The sequence below is a fragment of the Theropithecus gelada genome, chromosome 1 (genome assembly GCF_003255815.1).
Source record: "Theropithecus gelada isolate Dixy chromosome 1, Tgel_1.0, whole genome shotgun sequence".
Taxonomy (NCBI): Eukaryota; Metazoa; Chordata; class Mammalia; order Primates; family Cercopithecidae; genus Theropithecus; species Theropithecus gelada.
The window spans coordinates 121723405-121749972 of NC_037668.1; the positions used below are offsets into that span (position 1 = coordinate 121723405).

The window sequence follows — 26568 nt, forward strand, 5'->3', positions numbered from 1 at the left end:
GGCTAGGATAATGAAGTAGTGAATGGATTTGAGCTAAGTAGTATTAAAGTCCTGTAGGTAATAGACATGAATTTCAAAGTATAACTAGCCAACCTTGTTCTTTCTTTCCTTTTTTCCAATTTTCTTCAGCAGCGTGAGGAAGAGTTAGTAAAACTCTAACCATAAATCAGGGTTGAAATTTGGCAAAGCTAGAGAGGGGCAAGGACAGTGAGTATATTTGGAAGGAGTGATTATAATGACAGCTTAGGGAATCCAAGCTGTATAAAGATGGAAATGGCGACAGGAGGGGGTGAAGGATAATAATAATGATGTGTTGGGATTGTGGTCTCTGTGGGGCCAAAAAATTGTTGGACTTGGGGTATTTCAGGGAGTGACTTGACAGGGCTAGCTGCCTGAGAAAGACATTCTTGAAATTTATTGCAGGGAAGTGGAGTGGGAGAGACAAGATTGACGTTCTTCCTACTTGATAAGGCAGTTATTGCTAATGACAATGGAGATGACCATGGGAATGACTTACTAAGGTGGAGTGGAAGTGAAAGTCACAGAAAAGTAAAAAAGAAAAATTGCAGTAGGGTATTGGAAAGATCATTTGGGTAGATTTTGAAGTCACTAAAAGCTTAATTTAAGTTTTAAGAAAAAATTTAAATGAAAAGATTTGGGGGAATTTCCCAAATATGCAAGTTTTCACCTGTCTTTAAAAAAACAACACCATGAGAAACCAAAAATAATTAAATTGATTTTTTTTAAAAATTCTGCAATATTTCTCAATTTTCTTTGAGGATAGACATGGTTGATCCTGAATGGAAATTGGTGTTTTAGCTCTATGAGACTGAAACAAAAAGTTTCTGCAGTCTGTAAGAGTTAAAGAGGGAGAAAAGTCAGTTGTGTTAGATCTTTAAAAACATTTTTGGTGGTAGTTTGGTATTCAGAAGTGCTGGAGGAACTTTGGCAGAAAGTCAGAGCCATAGAGCAAGTCCAAACTAGGACAGCAAAGTCATTATTCTGCTTTTTAGTGAGGAAAGTATTTTTAAAATGATGGTGACCCTTGGTTTTTTACCAAAAAGTACTTTATTTGGACTTCATTTGGATGCAAGGCTGTATCAAAGTAATTAGGAAAACAAGGATTGAATATTAAGTAGTGACTTCTAAAAAATAACATTTTGTGATATATAAAATAGTTCTTTTAAATTACATTAAAGACATACAGATAAAAGCAAGAAGATTGAGTAAACATAATATTTATTGCCTCACATTACTATGCAGTAGAACCTTGTATAATTTGAGTTATGCTACATAATGTGGACATTTATGCTGGTGCTGATGCCAGCTTTAATTTAGGGTATTTTCCTGTGTTTCCAAGTAAATACAGTAAAATAACTTTAAGTATCTTACAAAATTAAAAAAGAATGCCCAAAGGAAACAGAAAATGAGCTTTCTTGAGTTTAAATATAAGATGATAAGATTTAGATTAGAACTCACTACTGATACAGAGATTAATTTCACACAGGCTATGGTAAGAATGAATGTGTTGGAAAAGGAAGTGAGAGGATAATTAAGACAAGGAAATGGGGAAGTTGGACTCTGTGTAAGTCCAACTTGCTGAAATCACTAACTAGTAATTTATTCCAGATTCTATCTGAAATAAATCCATAGGAATAAGAGCAATACTAAAGGTAGAGAGAATAGCTCGGAGGTGTTGCCTCTTTGATGACTTAATATTCTTCTTTATTTCTAACTTACAGATGATTTCAGAATACTGCTCACCTTCACTTCTTTAGTTTTTCATGATCTTTTCCCTTGACCTTTTCCATAGTCCCAAAGTATTTGCTCATGCGGAGTGGGAAGATGTATGATCTCAGGCTTTGAAACTACAGAGTTTGGAAGATGTTACTTTTGATAATCTAAGACTTCATGACTTTGATTCTTACATTTTATCATTTACTTATTTATTTTTAAGAGATTGGGTCTTGTACTGTCACCCAGGCTGGAGTGCAATGTGTGATCATGGCTCACTGTAGCCTCAACCTCCCAGGCTCAAGCAATCCTCCCATCTCAGCTTCCAGAGTAGCTGGGATTACAGGCATGAGCCATGATGCCAGGCTAATTTTTTTTTAAATTATTTTTTGTAGAGATGGTCTTGCTGTGTTACCCAGGCTGATCTTCAACTCCTGGACTCAAGCAATCCTCCCACCTTGGTCTCCCAAGTGTTAGGATTACAGGCGTGAGCCACCATGCCTGGCTGATTCTTATATTTTAATTTAAAAACTTTCTACTTTATGTTGTGGTGATTAAAACCATTCCTTGCTTTCCAGCCTTCTTCTCTCATGTTTCTGGAGTTGTTTGATCACTGATAGTGTGACTACTAAAGAAAGGCTGGATGACTTTTTTTTCCCCACCCCAAAGAGACAGGGTCTTGCTCTGTTACCCAGGAGTGTTGTGGCACGATCACAGCTCTCTGTAACTTTGAACTTCCAGGCTCAAGCTGTCCTCCCATCCTCAGCCTCCCCAGTAGCTGGGACTACAGGTATGTGCCACCACAACCTAGTGTAAAAAAATTGTTTGTTTGTTATTCTCCCACCTGGGCTTCCTAAAGTGTTGGAATGATAGGCATGAGCTACGGCCAGGTCATGGTTGTTACAAAGAAGATAATTTGTTTCACTTGTAGCTAAACTTGTATTGTATTTTACCTTTATGGTACCTTTTAAAGCTGATTGGGCCGGGCGCGGTGGCTCAAGCCTGTAATCCCAGCACTTTGGGAGGCCGAGATGGGTGGATCATGAGGTCAGGAGATCGAGACCATCCTGGCTAACACGGTGAAACCCCGTCTCTACTAAAAAAAATACAAAAAACTAGTCGGGTGAGGTGGCAGGTGCCTGTAGTCCCAGCTACTCGGGAGGCCGAGGCAGGAGAATGGCGTGAACCCGGGAGGCGGAGCTTGAAGTGAGCTGAGATCTGGCCACTGCAGTCCAGCCTCCGCGACAGAGCGAGACTCTGTCTCAAAAAAAAAAAAAAGCTGATTGCTGTTTTTTGAAGTTGGCTTTTATTTATTTTAAAAGTATAGTACAACCTTAATGAAATATACTTAACACAATTATAGGCTTCTGTTATGTTTTCTACTTGTACAGTTCTATTTTGAGTTTTAAATCAACATTAACAATTAAACATTGTATCCATATATCCAGTTTTTGTCAGTTACAAAATAAATTTAAAACTTTAAAAAGTGGTATCTAAATAAATTTTATAATTTGTAACTTAACCATCATTAACTGAAAAATGAAATTTGACTAAACTTTCTCAATATTCTGATTAGCTGAGCTTTTACACATTTGTTATGGTGACCAACTCGAAAAATACCTTTTGGAGAGAGCTAATACATAGATATAGTCCAAGGTTTTATCCAGTGGAATCACAGCATGTATGATTTTGAGTATTGGAGAAAATAAGAATGACATTTAGTTTTTAAAAACAGTCTGACACAGGTCTTAGATATCTATTTTTTAGATGAAGTAATTTTTGAGAATCCTGAAAGAGCTTGAAAAGTGATAAACAGAAAATGAATTCTTTATGGGAACCACTGGTGGAAGAGATAACAACAAGAAGAAAAAAGCCAGTAAAATCATTTTGGTAGGGTAGGAAGGACTTGATAAAAATTAGATAAAGGATAATGCATTATTTAAAACCTGGGTCTTCAAAGAAGAGCACACAAGATGATCCACTGACATAAGGAGAAAAGAACTTAGAACTTCTGTTTATATGTTATCTAAAAAATAAGAAATGGGATACTTTACTAGTATTCAAAAGGTGAGTTGATCCTGGTGTCTTGTCTTGGATTTTAAAAGTTTCCTGTAAAGAAACCGTGGATTGGACTGGGTGTGGTGGCTCACGCCTATAGTCCCAGTGCTTTGGGAGACCCAGGTGGGAGAATTGCTTGAGGCCGGGAGTTTGAGACCAGACTGAGCAACAAAGCAAGACCCCTTCTTTACAAAATATTTTTAAAAATTAGCTTAAGCCCAGGAGTTCGATGCTGCAGTGAGCTATGATGGTGCCACTACATTCCTGGGTGAAAGAGCCAGACCCCATCTCTTAAAAACCTAAAAAATAAAATATAAAAAAGAAACCATGGATTAAATATAATATTTTAATGTGAATATAGGCAAACGATAAGAATGACCAGGCTGATGCTTCTTAATGTGTTTGAGAAAAAAACATAATGTTTATTAAGAAAGAAAGATATAATGTCTATATAATCATATGGACTAGAGGTAACCTTCCCCCTCTTAAGAAATTATTGAGAAGGTTATTTGAAATGGCACTTTGGGAGGCCAAGGCAGGAGGATCGCTTGAACTCAGGGGTTTGAGATTAGCCTGGGCAACATGGCAAAACGCTGTCTCTACTAAAAATACAAAAATTAGCTGGGCATGGTGATACGCGCCTATAGTCCCAGCTACTTGAGAAGCTGAGCTGGAAGGATCACTTAAGCTCAGGAGGTCAAGTCTGCAGTGAGCCATGGGCATGTCTGTAGTCCTAGTTACTTGGGAGGCTGAGGCTGGAAGATGACTTAATCCCAGGATTTTGACGCTGCAATGAGCTATGATGGTGAATGCATGGGTGAACCACAGGAAATTTATTTTTGGTGGAGGGGTGAAGATTTTTTTTACTGTGTAAAATATGCAGTGTAAAATTTACCATCTTAACCATTTTTAAATGTACAGTTTAGTGGCATTAAGTGCATTGATACTGTTTTACAACCATCACCACCATAAATTTCCAGAATGATCTTCATCTTGCAACTCTACACTCATTAAATAACTCCCCATTCTTTCCTACCCCATTCCCTGTCAACTACCATTCTACTTCCTTCTCTCTGATTTTGACTATTCTAAGTACCTCATGTAGGTGGAATCATACAGTATTTGTCCTTTTTTGTCTTATTTTACTTAGCATGATGTCCTCAATATTTATCCATGTTTTGTAGCATGTGCCAGAATTTCCTTCCGTTTTAAGGCTGAATAATATTAATTGTATTTATATACCACATTTTCTTTATTCACTTATCTGTTGATGGACAAGTGGGTTGCTTCCATAATGCTGCTATGATATGAATATGTGTTACTGGAAAGTGTCTTGAAATTTTGAACTTAGTGGTGAAAGACAGTACACTATTAGAAATACTCTTGCTAAAAGGAAAAATTGTTCCTTCTGACACTAAACATGAGTTTTTTCCACTTGAACAACCAGTTCTTCAACTCTCTGGACACTAACTAGTTGTCTTATAGTTCAGTTTTGTCACTATATGTCTGGAGTTGGTACAGACCCTACAGTTGAAGGGTTCAGTTCCATAGTACTGCCTGGACTTCAAGCATCAATTGCAGGTCCTGGACTTCTGGGTACTCGACTGACTTGGCTACAAATCAGGGGTTCCTGTGACCCCCTCCTCCGGTTTGATAATTTGCTGTAATGGCTTACAGAACTCAGGGAAACACTTTATTTACTATTACTGGTTTATTACAAAGGATATTATAAAGGACACAGATGAACAGCTAGATGAAGAGGTACCTAGGGTAAGCTTTGGAAAGACCCAAGATGCATGACGTTTTGTTCCTGTGGAGTTGAGATGCACTGCAAGTGGATGTGTTCACCTACCCAGAAGGTTTCCAAACCCATGGTTTAGGGTTTTTGTGGAGGCTGCATGACATAGGTGTGATTGATTAAATCGTTAGTTATTGTTGATTGAATTCAATCTCCATCCCTTCTCCTTTCCCAGGAGACTTGAGGGTAGGGACAGCTGAAAGTTTCAACCCTCAAATCACTTGGTTGGTTCCTCTAGCAACCAGTCCTTGTCCTTCCAAGTCACCGCATTAGCATAAATTTAGGTATGATTGAAAGGGGGTTATTATGAATAACAAAAGATGCTCCTCTTACTCCACGACTCATGGAGTTCCAAGCGTTTTAGAAGCTCTGTTTCAGGAATCAGCGGTGGAGACAAAATGTCTGCATTTCTTACTACGTAGCTGTATTAGTCTGTTCGCACGCTGCTAATAAAGACATCCGAGACTGGGTAATTTATAAAGGAAAGAGGTTTAATTGACTCACAGTTCCACATGGGTGGGGGAGGCCACACAATCATGGTGGAAGGCGAATGAGGAGCAAAGTCACATCTTACATGGCAGCAGGCAAGAGAGCATTTGCAAGGGAACTCCCCTTTATAAAACCATCAGATCTGGTGAGACTTATTCACTGTCATGAGAACAGCAAGGGAAAAACCTGCCCCCATGATTCAATTACTTCCCATAAGGTCCATCCCATGACATGTGGGGATTATTACAATTTGAGATGAGATTTGGGTGGGGACACAGCCAAATGGTATCAAATCATTAGCACTAGCTCTTCCTTTTGTGGTGAGAATTAGTGATATTATATGTGTAAAATATGGCAGCAAAATAAATTATCTCAGCAAATACTCTTAGGCCATATGGAAAAATGGAAATAGTTTTTAGAAAAGATTTCACACAGAAAGTTTGTTGTACAGTTTCATTAAAGTACAGATGTTTCCAACATTTCTCAGCTTATAATGTCTAGATTGTTTCAATAATGAATAATGTTTCAATAAAGCAGTTATGTTTAAAACTACCTTTTTGTGACCCACTGATGGAAAGATGTGTTGAAAAAGATTTATTCTTAACAGTAAATGTATTAACCACTGATAAAGTAGTGTGTTGGCTGGAGTTTTAAAAAGGAAATTGGAATAAGGTTGGAATTTATTCACTTCATTTGTAGGTAAGCAAAGAAAACTAAAGCAGGAAGTTCACAAAATATTAAGTTATATTTTTGTTATGATTAGTTTTATAAAAATAATACCTTTAAGACTACAGTGTTTCCAGATGAAACAGGGAGAGACAATTGAAAAATCTTTGTTTAATACAGGTTTGCTATCTCCTGGCTGTTTCAAATTTGTTGACATTTTTCTTTAACTAGTATGCTACCAGGTATTTTTGAGAAAATTTAATCTGTGCCTTCAAGATAAAAGAGAAGTTTTAATGGTGACTGAATAGCTGCTTTTCCAAAGAAATTTGAGCTATATAGAAAGCATTTTGATGATGAATATTTGGAAATGTATTCATTATATAATTTTGTTGCTGAAAATGATCTGTGTCACCTACAAATATTATTTTGTCTGTACACTTAAAATTCTTAGAAACAGAAATTTTTTACTTGTTGTAAAGTCAGTGTTTTAGTCAGGATTCTCCAGAGACAGATAATCAACAGGATATATACACATATAGAGAGAAATTTCTTTTAAGAAATTGACTCATGTGATTGTGGAAGCTTGGGATCTGCAGGGTAGGCCCAGGGAACAGTTGTAGTTTCAGACCAAAGTCAGTATTCTGGCAGAATTCTTTCTTGCTGGGGGAAGGTCAGTCTGTTCAGTGAAAGACTTCAACTGATTAGATGAGGCCCACTCACCCATTTTGGAGCATAATCTGCTTTATTTAAAATTCATCTATTTAAATATTAATTTTTTCCTTCCCTCTTGCCTTCTCCCCCTCCCCACTCCCCTCTTCTTTCTTTTTCCTTCCTTTCCTGTGGACAGGATCTCACTGTCACCCAGGCTGGAGTGTAGTGACACAGTTACAGCTCACTGTAACTTGAATTCCTGGACTCAAGGGATCCTCCCACCTCCGCCTTTCACCTGGCTAATTTTATTTATTTATTTATTATTAATATTTATTTTTGCGACAGGGTCTTGCTCTCTTACCCTGGCTGAAGTGCAGTCATGACCTTCTGGGCTCAAACAATTCTTCTACTTCAGTCTCCCAGGTAGCTGGAATTACAAGCATGTACTAACATGCCTGGCTAATTGTTAGAGATTGGGTCTTAACGTGTTGCTAAGGCTGGTCTTGAACTCCTGAGCTCAAGAGATTCTCTTGCTTCAGCCTTCCAAAGTTCTGGGATTACATATGTGAGCCACCTAGCCTTTTTTATGTTTTGTAGACACAGGGTCTTGCTGTGTTGCCCAGGCTGATCTTGAACTCCTGGCCTTGAGTGAGTCTCCCATCCAGGCCTTCTCAAGTGCTGGGATTATAGGCATGAGCCACTATACTTGGCCTAAATGTTAATTTCATCTAAAAAACACCTTCACAGAAACATCCAGAATAATGTTTAACCAAGTAAATATCTGGGCACAGTTGCACAGCCTAGATGACACATAAAGTTAGTAATCACAACTAGTTTCAGTGGGGTTTGAACCTTTTTTTTTTTTTTTTTTTTTTTTGAGACAGAGTCTTGCTCTGTCACCCAGGCTGGAGTGCAGTGGTGTGCTCTCAGCTCACTGCAAGCTCCGCCTCCCGGGTTCACGCCATTCTCCTGCCTCAGCCTCCTGAGTAACTGGGACCACAAGTGTGCGCCACCACGCCTGGCCAATTTTTGTGTTTTTAATGGAGACAGGGTTTCACCATGTTGACCAGGCTGGCCTCGAACGCCAGACCTCAAGTGATCCGCCCACCTCAGCCTCCCAAAGTGCTGGGATTACAGGCTTGAGCCACTGCGCCTGGCCATAATATTTTAAAAGTCATTGCTCAAAGGCTTTTGTTTGCCAAATATGTTAAAAAAAAAAAAAAAAAAAAAAAAAAAGCTGTTTAAAAATAATGTTCGTTTCATTTTCATCTCTTTTTAAAATTTCTATTGTGGATTTCATAACTACATAATTCAATAGTATATCATTTAATATATAAATAACTACATATAGTTTTTGTTCAGGTTTTTTACTGATGGGGTTTGGAATTTAAAATTTGGAGACTTAATCTAGAGGATAAAGAAGCGTAATATAAAATTTGGTGAAGAAGATTGTGGGAAGAGAAGCCTTTGAAGCAATTTAGAAAAATAAAGGAAGATTGTTTCAGCTTTGAAGTGTTTTTTTTTTTTTTTTTTTGGAATTGTTTTTCATTGAGTGTATTTCAGTTTCAGTTTGATGAGAATTCTAATTTACAGTAGTTAATATTATGCAGATTGAGTTTACTGAGCAATGCATTTTCTTGCTGTATTCAAATATATTTTGAAAACCAGATGATAATCAGAAAGCTTCTTGGAAGAATAGTATTAGAGTGGCAACTTGCTTTTAGAATTTCTTTTTGATGGTTTAAGGTACAGAAAGAGATAAAAGTCAAAAGGAGATAATTTGTAAATAATGTGACTAAACCACAAGTGATTTTAAAACAAGCTGTAAATATGGAAAGGGATGATACTTGAATATTTTTTCAGCACTGCAGACTTGATATATGAGAGGAAGACAGCACCAAGTTATTAGTCAGTTTGGAGCTTGTTGTTAAAGCAAGGGAAATGGTGGTTTCTCTGGCAGGAGGTGGCATCTGTGAGGACTGAAAGAGCCTTGTAGGACAGTGATACTCTATTATATGTCATTATCATATTTCCTGCATTGCAGAACATGTTTAATAACATCACCACAATCCTGTTAAGTGGGTGATGGGATTTCCATTTTAAGATGGGAAAACATTCAAGGAGCCTTGTTAGCTTGCGCAGTTTCAAACATCTTGGAAATGGCAGATCCCAGAATTTGAACTCAGGTATATTTGATTTTGTCCAGCTAAATAATTATTCGTTGAGTACCTGCTATGGTACCAAGCATGGTGCTTAGGCTGTGGGAGTTCAGAATTGAATAATGCATGATTCTGGCCCTCAATATAGTATAGCAAACGAATAAGATAGTAATTTTAGGGAGCCTTGGGGACATGGAGAAAGTCTGAGAGTTTAGAACCATTTTCTGGCGGACATAATGCCTGAACTGAATCTCAAAGGCCAGGGTAGGGGGGATTTGGGGAAGAGTTGACTGCAAAAAGCTGAACAGGGGAGGGTGTTGCAACTGGGAGAGCCATGTTTGCAAAGACATTCAGGCATAAAGTAGCAAGATTTATGCTTAGGGACCTGTTTCTAGGTCTTAACGGGCGAAGTGAGGGAACTAGTAGATGAGCCTGGGTTTTGCCTTTTATACCTCATTGCTTCTCCGTACAAATATCAGAAGCTGTTTAAAATATATGTGGATAAAATTTTGGACTTTTTAAAATGCATTTTTATCTTCCTTTTCTAGGATCAGTTTGACAGCTTAGACAAGCATACACAATGGGGAATTGACTTCTTGGAAAGATATGCCAAATTTGTTAAAGAGAGGATAGAAATTGAACAGAACTATGCGAAACAATTGAGGTAAGTTAATTTTTTTTCAGTTTTTAGAAATGAAATTACATGTTTAAACAGTTGGACATTAGAGGAGTGTGATATTCCAGAGGTTAAATTCTGTGTTTTTCATCAGAATTAGATTGAATTAGGTAACTGGTTTGTTTTAATGATTAATTAAGTCATTGGCCAGTACAGTACTACAAGGAATATTGACTAGCTGGATCACAAATAGCTGTCATTCCAGAAAGACACTTAAAAATCTGAAAACTGGGAAGCATAATGCCAGGAAAAAGAAATATCTGGGTGTTATTCTGTGTTTTATAAAACTTTTATTCGTCTCTAACTTTTTGCTTTAGTCATCTTTTCAAAGTATTGAATATTTCTTCAGTTTCTCTTTTCTTCAGAGTTTGTAAGACTTGGAAATTGAGTGTGTGCTGAGCTGAGTTTGTTTCTGTCAGTATTCAGTTACATATTATGAATGAACATGATTCTAGAATATGTTTTGGAAGATAAAAGTTTTAAAGGGAAAATTTTAGTCTTAAAACTGACGGACTTTGTGACAAGTAGTTGCTGGAACTTATTCAGTAAAAATGGTGCTTGAAGTCTGAAGACTAGACACCAGTATAAGGTTTTAACTGTAGGGTTTAGGATAAAAAAGTGACCTGAAGTGACCAAAAAAATGCAACCTAAACAGGCATACATGACTACAAAGTCCAGATGTATTTTGATTCAGGGGTCAAATAGTCTTCAGGCCCCATTTCTTGACTGTACTCCCTCTTGTTCTCTTCATTCTCAGGTTCCATTCATACCATCCTCTCTATTCCTTTAGCTCTAAGTTTTACATCTTCATACCCCCATATTCTGGAGAAGAATGATGGTCTTCTCTATTGTACCTTTGGGGAGAAAGGAAGGGAGGGAAAGAGGAAGTAGGGGAATGGAAGAAGGGAAAGGGGGATGAAAGTAAGGGAAAATGCAAGCCTGCACCAAGCTTCTTTTCCCCAGAAATACTAGCAGAGGGTCTCCTTTAGTCATACTGACTTTGGTTAGGTTATGTGCTTATCTTGAACAATTCACTAATATCGACTTACAGCTAATGATGGGGGGAGGATAGTTACTCAAAATTAATTTAAACTAGTGGTCCCAGAAGGAAGGGGGAGATACTTGAGTGCCTCATATATGCACTATAATAGTGCATGTAGTCGGGCGGAGCAAGATAGCCGAATAGGAACAGCTCCAGTCTCCAGCTCCCAGCGCCAGCGACACAGAAGACAGGTGATTTCTGCATTATCAACTGAGGTACTGGGTTCTTCTCACTGGGGAGTGCCGGACAATCGGTGCTGGTCAGCTGTTGCAGCCCGACCAGCGAGAGCTGAAGCAGGGCGAGGCATCGCCTCACCTGGGAAGCACAAGGGGGAAGGGAATCCCTTTTCCTAGCCAGGGGAACTGAGACACACAACACCTGGAAAATCGGGTAACTCCCACCCCAATACTGCGCTTTAAGCAAACGGGCACACCAGGAGATTATATCCCACACCTGGTCGGGAGGGTCCCACGCCCACGGAGCCTTCCTCATTGCTAGCACAGCAGTCTGCGATCTAACTGCAAGGCAGCAGCGAGGCTAGGGGAGGGGTGCCCGCCATTGCTGAGGCTTAAGTAGGTAAACAAAGCCCTGGGAAGATCGAACTGGGTGGAGCTCACAGCAGTTCAAGGAGGCCTGCCAGTCTCTGTAGACTCCACCTCTGGGGACAGGGCACAGCTAAACAACAACAACAACAACAACAAAAAGCAGCAGAAACCTCTGCAGATGCAAGCGACTCTGACAGCTTTGAAGAGAGCAGTGGATCTCCCAACAGAGAGGTTGAGATCTGAGAATGGACAGACTGCCTGCTCAAGTGGGTCCCTGACCCCTGAGTAGCCTAACTGGGAGACATCCTCCACTAGGGGCAGACCGACACCCCACACCTCACACGGTGGAGTACACCCCTGAGACGAAGCTTCCAAAGAAAGAATCAGACAGGTACACTTGCTGTTCAGCAGCATTCTATCTTCTGCAGCCTCTGCTGCTGACACCCAGGCAAACAGGGTCTGGAGTGGACCTCAAGCAATCTCCAACAGACCTACAGCTGAGGGTCCTGACTGTTAGAAGGAAAACTAACAAACAGGAAGGACACCCACACCAAAACCCCATCAGTACGTCACCATCATCAAAGACCAGAGGCAGATAAAACCACAAAGATGGGGAAAAAGCAGGGCAGAAAAGCTGGAAATTCAAAAAATAAGAGCGCATCTCCCCCTCCAAAGGAACGCAGCTCATCGCCAGCAACGGATCAAAGCTGGACGGAGAATGACTTTGATGAGATGAGAGAAGAAGGCTTCAGTTGATTAAACTTCTCAGAGCTAAAGGAGGAATTACGAACCCAGCGCAAAGAAACTAAAAATCTTGAAAAAAGAGTGGAAGAATTGATAACCAGAATAATTAATGCAGAGAAGGCCATAAACGAACGGGCAGAGTGAAAACCATGACACGAGAAATACATGACAAATGCACAAGCTTCAGTAATCGACTCGATCAACTGGAAGAAAGAGTATCAGCGATTGAGGATCAAATGAATGAAATGAAGCGAGAAGAGAAATCCAAAGAAAAAAGAAGAAAAGGTAATGAACAAAGCCTGCAAGAAGTATGGGATTATGTAAAAAGACCAAATCTACGTCTGATTGGGGTGCCTGAAAGTGAGGGGGAAAATGGAACCAAGTTGGAAAACACTCTTCAGCATATCATCCAGGAGAACTTCCCCAACCTAGTAAGGCAGGCCAACATTCAAATTCAGGAAATACAGAGAACGCCGCAAAGATACTCCTCGAGAAGAGCAACTCCAAGACACATAATTGTCAGATTCACCAAGTTGAAATGAAGGAAAAAATCTTAAGGGCAGCCAGAGAGAAAGGTCGGGTTACCCACAAAGGGAAGCCCATCAGACTAACAGCCGATCTCTCGGCAGAAACTCTACAAGCCAGAAGAGAGTGGGGGCCAATATTCAGCATTCTTAAAGAAAAGAATTTTAAACCCAGAATTTCATATCCAGCCAAACTAAGTTTCATAAGTGAAGGAGAAATAAAATCCTTTACAGATAAGCAAATGCTTAGAGATTTTGTCACCACCAGGCCTGCCTTACAAGAGGCCCTGAAGGAAGCGCTAAACACGGAAAGGAACAACCGGTACCAGCCATTGCAAAAACATGCCAAAATGTAAAGACCATCGATGCTAGGAAGAAACTGCATCAACTAACGAGCAAAATAACCAGTTAATATCATAATGGCAGGATCAAGTTCACATAACAATCTTAACCTTAAATGTAAATGGACTAAATGCTCCAATTAAAAGACACAGACTGGCAAACTGGATAAAAAGTCAAGATCCATCAGTCTGCTGTATTCAGGAGACCCATCTCACATGCAGAGACACACATAGGCTCAAAATAAAGGGATGGAGGAAGATCTACCAAACAAATGGAGAATAAAAAAAACCAGGGGTTGCAATACTAATCTCTGATAAAACAGACTTTAAACCATCAAAGATCAAAAGAGACAAAGAAGGCCATTACATAATGGTAAAGGGATCAATTCAACAGGAAGAGCTAACTATCCTAAATATATATGCACCCAATACAGGAGCACCCAGATTCATAAAGCAAGTCCTTAGAGACTTACAAAGAGACTTAGACTCCCATACAATAATAATGGGAGACTTCAACACCCCACTGTCAACATTAGACAGATCTACAAGACAGAAAGTTAACAAGGATATCCAGGAATTGAACTCATCTTTGCAGCAAGCAGACCTAATAGACATCTATAGAACTCTCTACTCCAAATCAACAGAATATACGTTCTTCTCAGCACCACATCGCACTTATTCCAAAATTGACCACATAATTGGAAGTAAAGCACTCCTCAGCAAATGTACAAGAATAGAAATTATAACAAACTGTCTTTCAGACCACAGTGCAATCAAACTAGAACTCAGGACTAAGAAACTCAATCAAAACTGCTCAACTACATGGAAACTGAACAACCTGCTCCTGAATGACTACTGGGTACACAACGAAATGAAGGCAGAAATAAAGATGTTCTTTGAAACCAATGAGAACAAAGATACAACATACCAGAATCTCTGGGACACATTTAAAGCAGTGTATAGAGGGAAATTTATAGCACTAAATGCCCACAAGAGAAAGCTGGAAAGATCTAAAATTGACACTCTAACATCATAATTAAAAGAAATAGAGAAGCAAGGGCAAACACATTCAAAAGCTAGCAGAAGGGAAGAAATAACTAAGATCAGAGCAGAACTGAAGGAGATAGAGACACAAAAAATCCTACAAAAAATCAATGAATCCAGTAGTTGGTTTTTTGAAAAGATCAACAAAATTGATAGACCGCTAGCAAGACTAATAAAGAAGAAAAGAGAGAAGAATCAAATAGACGCAATAAAAAATGATGGGATATCACCACCCACCCCACAGAAATACGAACTACCATCAGAGAATACTATAAACACCTCTACGCAAATAAACTAGAATATCTAGAAGAAATGGATAATTTCCTGGAAACTTACACTCTCCCAAGACTAAACCAGGAAGAAGCTGAATCCCTGAATAGACCAATAGCAGGCTCTGAAATTGAGGCAATAATTAATAGCCTACCAACCAAAAAAAGTCCTGGACCAGATGGGTTCACAGCTGAATTCTACCAGAGGTACAAGGAGGAGCTGGTACCATTCCTTCTGAAACTATTCCAATCAATAGAGGGAATCCTCCCTAACTCATTTTATGAGGCCAGCATCATCCTGATACCAAAGCCTGGCAGAGACACAACAAAAAAAGAGAATTTTAGACCAATATCCCTGATGAACATCGATGCAGAAATCCTCAATAAAATACTGGCAAACTGGATCTAACAGCACATCAAAAAGCTTATCCACCATGATCAAGTTGGCTGCATCCCTGGGATGCAAGGCTGGTTCAACATACGCAAATCAATAAACATAATCCAGCATATAAACAGAACCAAAGACAAAAACCACCTGATTATCTCAATAGATGCAGAAAAGGCCTTTGACAAAATTCAACAGCCCTTCATGCTAAAAACTCTCAATAAATTTGGTATTGATGGAACGTATCTCAAAATAATAAGAGCTATTTATGACAGACCCACAGCCAATATCATACTGAATGGGCAAAAACTGGAAAAATTCCCTTTGAAAACTGGCACAAGACAGGGATGCCCTCTCTCACCACTCCTATTCAACATAGTGTTGGAAGTTCTGGCTAGGGCAATCAGGCAAGAGAAAGAAATCAAGGGTATTCAGTTAGGAAAAGAAGAAGTCAAATTGTCCCTGTTTGCAGATGACATGATTATATATTTAGAAAACCCCATTGTCTCAGCCCAAAATCTCCTTAAGCTGATAAGCAACTTCAGCAAAGTCTCAGGATACAAAATTAATGTGCAAAAATCACAAGCATTCTTATACATCAGTAACAGACAAACAGAGAGCCAAATCATGAATGAACTTCCATTCACAATAGCTTCAAAGAGAATAAAATACCTAGGAATCCAACTCACAAGGGATGTAAAGAACCTCTTCAAGGAGAACTACAAACCACTGCTCAGTGAAATGAAAGAGGACATAAACAAATGGAAGAACATACCATGCTCATGGATAGGAAGAATCAATATCGTGAAAATGGCCATACTGCCCAAAGTAATTTATAGATTCAATGCCATCCCATCAAGCTACCAATGAGTTGCTTCACAGAATTGGAAAAAACTGCTTTAAAGTTCATATGGAACCAAAAAAGAGCCCGCATCTCCAAGACAGTCCTAAGTCAAAAGAACAAAGCTGGAGGCATCACGCTACCTGACTTTAAACTATACTACAAGGCTACAGTAACCAAAACAGCATGGTACTGGTACCAAAACAGACATATAGACCAATGGAACAGAACAGAGTCCTCAGAAATAATACCACACATCTACAGCCATCTGATCTTTGATAAACCTGAGAAAAACAAGAAATGGGGAAAGGATTCCCTATTTAATAAATGGTGCTGGGAAAATTGGCTAGCCATAAGTAGAAAGCTGAAACTGGATCCTTTCCTTACTCCTTATACGAAAATTAATTCAAGATGGATTAGAGACTTAAATGTTAGACCTAATACCATAAAAACCATAGAAGAAAACCTAGGTAATACCATTCAGGACATAGGCATGGGCAAGGACTTCATGTCTAAAACACCAAAAGCAACGGCAACAAAAGCCAAAATTGACAAATGGGATCTAATTAAACTAAAGAGCTTCTGCACAGCAAAAGAAACTACCATCAGAGTGAACAGGCAACCTACAGAATGGGAGAAAATGTTTGCAATCTACTCATCAGACAAAGGGCTAATATCCAGAACCTACAGAGAACTCAAACAAATTTACAAGGAAAAAACAAAAACCCCATCAAAAAGTGGGCAAAGGATATGAACAGACATTTCTCAAAAGACGACATTCATACAGCCAACAGACACATGAAAAAATGCTCATCATCACTTGCCATCAGAGAAATGCAAATCAAAACCACAATGAGATACCATCTCACACCAGTTAGAATGGCAGTCATTAAAAAGTCAGGAAACAACAGGTGCTGGAGAGGATGTGGAGAAATAGGAACACTTTTACACTCTTGGTGGGATTGTAAACTAGTTCAACCATTATGGAGAACAGTATGGTGATTCCTCAAGGATCTAGAACTAGAAGTACCATATGGCCCAGCCATCCCATTACTGGGTATATATCCAAAGGATTATAAATCATGCTGCTATAAAGACACATGCACACGTATGTTTATTGCGGCACTGTTCACAATAGCAAAGACTTGGAATCAACCCAAATGTGCATCAGTGACAGACTGGATAAAGAAAATGTGGCACATATACACCATGGAATACTATGCAGCCATAAAAAAGGATGAGTTTGTGTCCTTTGTAGGGACATGGATGCAGCTGGAAACCATCATTCTCAGCAAACTATCGCAAGAACAGAAAACCAAACACTGCGTGTTCCCACTCATAGGTGGGAACTGAACAATGAGATCACTTGGACTTGGGAAGGGGAACATCACACACCGGGGCCTATCACGGGGAGGGGTGAGGGGGGAGGGATTGCATTGGGAGTTATACCTGATGTAAATGATGAGTTGATGGGTGCTGACGAGTTGGTGGGTGCAGCACACCAACATGGCACAAGTATACATATGTAACAAACCTGCACATTATGCACATGTACCCTAGAACTTAAAGTATAATAAAAAAAAAAATAGTGCATGTAACCAACTGACTGGATGCAGGGATGGAATAGACTAGAGTCACAAATAGCTTGCTTATAATATTTTTATAATGATAAACACTTACGATATTTACTGAATAATGACATTATGCTAATTTCCTATTCCATCGTCTTCCTGTTTTTTAAACAAGGTATTTTCCACATGAGAATATAAACAGGGAGCCTATTAGTATATTAATAATCACAGTGATGATGTTTCATCTGTCCAAAAGTTAATGATCTGGGAACCTTACCTCTCTAGAATCTAGAAGAGCTTGAAATGGCCTCTGAGAGATTCAAATAGCAACTACCAGATGTATTCTTGTGTGACAAATAAAAATTTTATTTAAATTTTAATTTGATCTCAATTTTAGCACATTAAATTCTCAGATTTCTATTGGAAAATTCTCAGTTTTTCCAATAGAAATGAATGAGAAAAAATGCTCTAGGTAATACAGAGATGGCAGTGTGAAGGAACAAACAATAAAGGAAAAAGTTTAAAAATTACAAAAATAGATGAAATTTAATGCAGGAGTGCCCTAGTTCATTTTGTGTTGCCATAACAGAATGCCTGAGTCTGAGTAATTTATAAAGAAAAGAGGTTTATTTAACTAATGGTTGTACAGGTTGGTGAGTTCAAAGGCATGCCCCCAGCTCCTGGCGCAGGGTTTTGTTGGGTCAAAGGGGAAGCGTGGATGTATGAAGAGAGAAGGAAAACCTGAAGGAGTACTGGCTTTTAAAAAACCCACTCTCAAAAAGTGATCCAGTCTTATTAGAGTGAGAACACAACTCACTGCCAAAAATGACACCAAACCACTATCCATGAGGGCGGATCCCTCATGATCCAAACACCTCCCATTAGGCATTGTCTCCTAACACCACCACTTTGGGGATCAGATTTCAACATGAGTTTTGGTTGGGGTCAAACAAACCATATCCAAACCATAGTGAAAAGTGAACCTACTTCTAATGCCCCAAGAGAATCACTGTATTATACAGAGTGAAAAAGTAAATACTGGTAAGAATGATCCTGGGCCCTCAAGAAAAGAATCAGATTATTTTAAAGAAGGCAGAGAATATAATAGTGTATCTCAAAATGTTTAAAAAGTCCAATCTGTCCTTTAATCTAGCATTTTCATTTCTAAACTTCCCTGCAGAAAAACACAAGTGTGCAAAGGTGTTTGCACAAAACTCTTCATTGCAGGGGGAAAAAAAAAAGTTTCTGGTTGTAAAAGTGCCTGTCAGTAGAAGAAGGATGAAAAAGACTGTGGTAGATTAAGTTTAAAAAAAATCAGGTTTACCAACATTTTAAAACTTAAAAGCCTTATTCATCAGGTTGAATGATGAATGTACAGTAAGAACTGAATGTACAGTAACATCATTTTATTGCTTACTTGTGTTTGTACATACAGTATTGTATAAAATTTGTATGTATTCTGAAGCGGTCTAGAAGAATACACCCATATTATGTTACAATGATACCCTTGTGGAATGAGAGTAGGGAATGATAAGGGAAGGAACTTTTTATTTCATACACTTTTGAATTGTAGTCTTTTCAATGATTGTGTGTTACTTTTGTAATTTAAAACACTTGTTATTAAGAAGAGGATATGCTTCAAAAGAGATTCCTATCACAAAGTATAAAATAAAAATTGATAACTTATAAGACAAAACTTCAATAATCTGGAATATTTAACTGCCCAAGACTACTTAGACCTCAAAGCTTTTGAGATGGCCAGGGTTTCGCTAGTGTAACAGGACTCATCTAATCAAATGGCAGACTCGTTTGCCTTCTCTCTGTTCTGAGGCTGATAACCATTACAATTTTCACTTACTTGGAAAAAAAGGATTGAGCTCTGATTCATTGAAGCAAGGGTGGCTAGAACCCACAACTTCATGATATGAAAAGTAGAATTTTGTGTTGAGAAAGTAGGTTTTATTATGTACTGATGCTTTAGATAGGTGATTTGAAGGAATGAAGCACACTTAAGGAATTTGGCACATTTCCATTCTAAGGATAATTCTCAATAGCAGTGATTCTCAGCAAGGGTAGAATTATTGGAGTAGTGAGGTATGAGGAGTAATGAAGAGTTGAGAGAAGGCATGTTTAATTTGAAATGATCTACATTGAGATTTGCTGCTTTGGGTGACTACTTGATAAATGATTGGATTATCAGCTGCTGTTTATAGTATGTCTTTTATCCAAAGGGAAGAGGTTTGCCTTGTTTGTTTCCTCCTCTTTAATGGGAAAAATTCTTTTGGTTAACTCCCCATATTTTTGCTAGTGCAGAGGGTAATTTCTTTCATAGTGAGGCAGCACTTTTTTTTTTCTCCTAAATAATAACTATTAGTCAATTCTCACACTGCTAATGAAGACATACCTGAGACTGGGTAATTTATAAGGGAAAAAGATTTAATTGACTCACAGTTCAGCATGGCTGGGGAGGCCTCAGTAAACTTATAATCATAGTGGAGAGAGAAGAATAAGTGCCCAGTGAAGGGGGAATCCCATTATAAAACCATTAGATCTCATGAGAACTAACTCACTGTTATGAGAACAGAATGGGGGAAACTGCTCCCATGATTCAGTTATCTCCACGTGGTCCCTCCCATGACACATGGGGATTATGGGAACTGTAATTCAAGGTGAGATTTGGGTAAGGACACAGCCAAATCATATCAACTATATTCATGATGTTAAACAATTACATTTTAAATATATTGCAAGATTAAAATTTCTTAATCTTTGGCAGTTCCAGATTGTTTTCTTCTTTTCTCCCTTTACTCTTCTGTTCTTGTGTTTTGATGGTGTTGGTTTAACTTTATTCTGGTGTTTGATACTGATTTTTGGTTTTGGTTTGAGGATGGGAATAAATAGAAAATAAAGCATCTAATTACATTTGGAGACATAGTTACATACAATTGAATCATGTCCATTTTGATTGATGGAAAATGGTTACTTCAGATCACTTGGTGGAGTGTATTTTGTTTGCAAAGATATATGCAACTGAAATCAATCATTCTTTTAATAAACTTATACTATTTTATTTGTATAACAGAGATTAAGATTTCTAAGTAAAAAAGAAGCCCTATATATGTGATAAGTATGTATCATTTTAGTTTTTTCCTAGTAAAAGTAATTGTATTCAGTTCTATCATAGAGATAGTACTGTATGAAATTATATTCCCCAGCCTCCACCCCAGAGCATACATAAATTTTTGGTTCAAATGTGGCAGTATGGTATAGTGGAAGAGAATTAGGCTGTAAGACAGGAAGCCATTATTTTGGCCAAAGCAGAAATCTCTGAATTTCTTTTGATCAGAGATTATATTATGTGCATTTCTATACCCCATACTAAGCCTACCTGGTACCTCTGGAACTGGGTGATTAAATATAAGTTGAATGAATAAGTAATGGAATAATCTGTGTTTCAGTTTAGTTTAGAAATTAGGATCTCTGACCACATGCCGAACCTTTGACTGCATAGCAGCTTTCTATTAATACTGGAGTTTGGTGTCATGTACATCATTGTGATGTGGTCAAGTTGGTGTTATGTACATCATTGTGTCTACTAAGAGCAGTCCCAAATATTTTGGGTAGGCTTAGATACAGAGCAATCCAAATACAGCTAGTCTGTCATAAGTGCCTTTTGCCTCCCGCGGTGAGTCGGAAGCCTCCCCAGCTTTGTGGAACTGTAATTCCAATTAAACCTCTTTTTCCTCCCTGTCTCGGGTATGTCTCTATCTCATTTTACTTTTCTCATACCTCTTTATCAGAATTTGGTTTCTATGTCACTCTATTTTGTCTGGCTGAAAGATTTTACATTCTCATCAACAATACCCAAAGCTTCCAGTTACTTCACATCCTTATTTTGCAAGTAGCCAGCCTAATCGGTGTGAGTTTGTTATCTCCCTGTGGTTCTGACTTACTTTTCCCTGATGACTAGTGATCTTTTCATATGCTTGTTGTCCATTTGTGTATCTTTGGAGAAATGTCTTTTCAAGTCAATTTTTAAAAATTGAGTTACTTGGTTTTTTTGTTTTAGAGTTTTAGGAGTTCTTTGTATATTCTGGATTTTAACCCCTTGCCAGATATATGATTTGCAAATTCTTTCTCCCATTCTTTAAGTAGCCTTTTCATTCTCTTGATTGTACCCTTCTATGCATTGAAGTTTTAAATTTTGATGTCAGTTTATCTATTTTTTTTTTTTTTGCCTGCTTTTGGTGTCATATCCAAGAAATCATTGCAAAATCGAATATCACAAAGATTTTCTCCTATGTTTTCTTCTCAGTTTCATAGTTTTAGGTCTTTGATGCATCTTGAGTTAATATTTGTATGTGTTATAAGGGTCCAGCTTCATTTTTTTTTTTTTTTCGAGACAGAGTCGCACTCAGTCTCCCAGCCTGGAGTGCAGTGGTGCGATCTCGGCTCACTGCAACCTCCGCCTCCTGGGTTCAAACTGTTTGAAACGTTTGTTCCTCGGAGCTGTAAAGAAATAGCACTTGAACATAAAATTTATTTATTTAGTAAGACCATTTTTACTTCCTGCAGAAAGGGTACACTCGTGCCACAAGAGTACACCGAACAAAGAGACAGGGTCATTTATAACCTGACGCATCCACCCTACTGCTGTGTCCAGTTTCCATTAGCTGGAATGGGACCTCACCCTGATTGGTTAGCAACTTACAACTTTTTTTTAAAAAGAGGTAAAGGTAGAGGGGAACAAAGGAAGGAGGAAGTAACTTGTTTCCTGTTGAGAAAGGTAAAAACACTTTTAAATAAGGAAGAGGAACAGGCTATGACCTAATGCTTGCTTGGACCAGTCTGAGCATGCTAGGGCAAATATTTGGGCTAAATTGTGGGAGCTAAGAACATAAAGTACACTGATTTCCTTATTACAGCTAGCAGGTATTTAAGAATGTTAGCACATGTCTTTAAATAAATTTTGCTTCTAAGAGAAGTTACTATTTATTCCTAATTAGATGGGGAGGAAAGTCTTTGAAGAGGAACCTCTACTTTACTTTTTACAAAATGATTCTCCTGCCTCAGCCTCCGGAGTAGCTGACACTACAGGCACCTGCCACCATGCCTGGTTAATTTTTGTATTTTTAGTAGAGATGGGGTTTCACCATATTGACCAGGCTGGTCTCGAACTCCTGACCTTGTGATCCACCTGCCTTGGCCTCCCAAAGTGCTGGGATTACAGGCATGAGCCGCTGTGCCTGGCCCCACCTCATTCTTTTGCAATGGATGCCTTTTATGTTTAAGTTATAAGAGAGAAGATTCTTGGCTGAAAGTGATGAAAACTCCAGCTTGAGCTAATTTAAGTATAATGAGAAATTTATTTACATATAAATTTATTGATTTATTGATTTTAATTTTTTATTGAGTTCAAGAAGTGAAATAGCCATACTGCTAGAAGGCTTGGTCTACAGCTAGGTCACAGAAAATAATAAAGACAGTATCTGAAACACAGCCAAAGCCCTTTGTTGTTTCTTCTTCTTCCTCTTCCTCCTCCTCCCCCTCCCCCTCCTCCCCTCACCTCCCCCTTCTTCCCTCCCCCTCCTCCCCCTGCCTCTCCCCCTCCGTGGCCTCTGGGGTTGGTGGCATTATTCTTTTAGCACAGACTGACTTTCTCCATGTGGCAGGAAATACAGTCACCAACAGTGCCAGTTTTATGTCTTAGAGATTCAGCTCCCATACTGGCCTCAAAGCTGTGTCAGGTCCAAAGTCTTAGAACTTTCAGAAAGGGATCTCGTTGGCCCAGCTATTTCATTTACTATCATTGGGTCACTTAACTGAGCCCACAATTTGGGCCATATGTGTTAATCTGGCAGCTCTTAAGTAGGTTAAGAAAAGGGATACTAGTCAGTGAGTCTCAGATCTCTAATACTACCCTTTGCTGGAAGAAACGGTATGATTTATATTCCATTTTGTAAATAAATAGAATATTGATCACCTCTTAAACAGTAATTAGAACTCAGCCTCTCAAATGTTGAAAGTTTGAAAATGTATAGAGGTGATTCTCAGTCTTTTAAGATTTTTGAGATAGTTTACATTCTGGCACTTAGCTGCAAAATGTTTTAATAGAAGTGAATTAATGTTTTGAGAAAGTATTTGGAATATTTTGTAATTTTTACTGAAACTCAAAAGTAAATATAGACATGACAAAACTGGAATGGATAAAAAGATTAGAATCAACAACTTAAATATACATTAAAAAGGGTGATATATTTAATATCACAAATATAACTAATATGTATAGACTGCTATAATCTTTGGAGATGCCCACTAAATTTAGAAGCCTTCTCTGACAACTGAAGGAACAACACTGATTTCTTTTGTATCCAAAGTGCATGAAGCCAAAGTACATAGAAAAATATGGATCCACACGCACATTCACTGTCTCTCTCTCTCTCTGCTCCCTCTCTCCGTCCCTCCCTCCCCTTCCCCCCCAAACAATGTACCAGCTTATCTGTGGAATCTATTATAATTTCTGTAATATGTACTGTGTGTATATAAAACTTTGTGTTTCAGTTAACTCCTGATTTATGACAACATACTAAAAACATGTCTCATACATAAACTGCTATCAGTTTGGTGGAGAATCTGGATTTAGAAGAGGGGCGAACAGAAAAAGAGCCTAGGGGAAGTAACGTTAAGGGCAGATTTCTTAAACTAGATGAATTGTCTGAAATATTTTTAGTTTAGGAATGACCTGAATACTTTGCACTTACATATTAAAATTTATTTGAGCTAATAAGCATATTGTGTTAAAACTGCAAAGCAGGGATTTGCGGGACTTACTGAACCATTCATCCCTTTGTATGACTTTTTGTTGACTTTAGACTGTTTTTTCAGAAGGCCCAAATGAGATCAGCTGCTTCGGAAGAATACATTCTTATTGTATATTTTTATTATTAGTTTTATTTATTTATTTATGAGACGGAGTTTCGCTCTTTCTCCCAGGCTGGAGTGAAGTGGCGCGATCTTGGCTCACTGCAACCTCCGCTGCCCAGGTTCAAGCAATTCTCCTGCCTCAGCCTCCCTAGTAGCTGGGATTATAGATGTGCACCACCACATCTGGCTAATTTTTGTATTTTTAGTAGAGATGGAGTTTTGCCATGTTGGCCCGGCTGGTATTGAACTCCTGACCTCAGGTGAGCCACCATGTCTGGCCTAGTTTTATTTTATGAAAGCATTATATGATCATTATAACATTTAAATTCAAGTCCCTTCCCAGTTCCTCTCCTGAGAAGTGAGTACTATTAATAATTTGGTGTGTTAGCTGGGGCAGTGGCTAACGCCCATAATCCCAGCACTTTGGGAGGTGGATCCAACATGGTGAAACCCCATCTCTACTAAAAATACAAAAAAATTAGCCAGGCGTGGTGACATGTGTCTGTTGTCCGAGCTACCTGGGAGGCTGAGGTGGGAGGATTGCTTGACCCGGGAGGTGGAGGTTTTAGTGAGCCCAGATTGCACCACTGTACTCCAGCCTGGGTGACAGAGTGAGACCCTGTCTTATAATAATTTGGTGTGTCTTCTTTCAGAGCATATGTTTTCCTATAAATTTGGATTTGGTGACAAATGAGAAGAACGTCTTGGACAGTGCTGTAGTTTTTCAGGTTGCAGGGTTGACTTGAATGGAGTCTTTAGTGACCTGTGTATGGCATCTGAGGGCTCAGGATATTGGGGTTTGGGATGAGTCACCTATAGATGTGTGAGTTTTACATACAGGGAGGCAAGATGAATTTATTTTTAAAATTGCTTAGGACTACCTTGCATGTTCAAAATACAGAGTTATTTTCTTCCTCTTCCCCTTACTTAACTCTTGTGTTACATGTGCTCTTCCTCCCAGAAGCTAGAGTTCCAATTAGTGTTATTTATGTGATGTTTAAGCTATTAATGACTTCTGTGGTTGCCGTCGGTAGTACTCATAATTTTTTCAAGTATCAGAAGCCTAACTCAGATTGGTTTAAACAAAGAAAGGAATTTACTGGCTTGTTTGAGTGAAAAATTTAGGGATCCAGGCACTTAGAGAAGTGTTTTGGATCTTTCTTCTTGGCTTCGCTTTTCTCTGTGTTGGTTTAATTTCCCAGTAGGCTCTTTTCCCATGGCTTTAAGATTATGTCCTATCAGTTTAACAACTTCAGCAGAAAGAGAGCATGCCTTCCTAAGAATTACAACAGAAATTTTAGGATTGACTTTCATTGGCTTAGATTAATGGACCTGGATCAAATGAATACTCCCAGACCTTAATATGTGGTCACCACGACCACAGGTTCATAGGCATGACAGTGGAGGAGCTGTATTTTAGGATATGTTAGGCTATACTAGACTATTAAATTCCAAATCCCAGGGACTAAACATAACTAACTAAACACTTACTTATTAACACTCTTAATCATGTGAAGTCTGTTACAAGTTCAGACAGCTCATGTGGTAACTCAAGGATCCATACTCTTTTCATCTTCATCCCATCATTCAACCTCCACGATTGCTTCAGCAGAGAATAAGGGAGCCCAGAGGGTTGTACACAAGCTCTAAATGCTTCAGCCTGTACTTACAGAGAGGTCATAGCCCAATGCAGAATTGACCACGTGGTTCTACCAGACTGTTAGGGGGCTGGGAAGTGTGTGAAATAACATGGCTTTTTGATGAGCAGAAATGTGTCTCCACAAGCTGTTGCAGAAGAAGGGTAGTCATAGAGGTAGTTAAAATGTGTCCACTACAGACTGGGACCCTAAACAATGTTTAAAATGTTGGTATATAAAAATGTAGTCAATCTTTGAAACTACTCACTCTATGAAATGCTTTTTGCTTAAATTTGACTTATTTAATGCAGTTCATGAGTTTGTGCTTGCAAACCACTGAACTTAAAAGTAATTTCTAGAATACAACCCCATTTATAGGTTGGAGACTGTGCCTGTCATAACCACATTGTTAAATCACCTGGTAATTGCTAAATTCCGTGGATACTTCAGGTACCTGTTTTATTATCTTT

General features: G+C 38.5%; 1 protein-coding gene across 3 annotated transcripts in view; it reads left to right on the plus strand.

The window, feature by feature from the left end:
• FNBP1L (formin binding protein 1 like) overlaps positions 1-26568 on the plus strand; it is a 106466-nt gene that overhangs the window by 42169 nt on the left and 37729 nt on the right. For all 3 annotated transcript variants that reach the window (XM_025403295.1, XM_025403302.1, XM_025403312.1), the window contains exon 2: positions 10104-10219. In XM_025403295.1, the coding sequence (XP_025259080.1) occupies positions 10104-10219 (116 nt within the window). The remainder of the gene's footprint in view (positions 1-10103; positions 10220-26568) is intronic.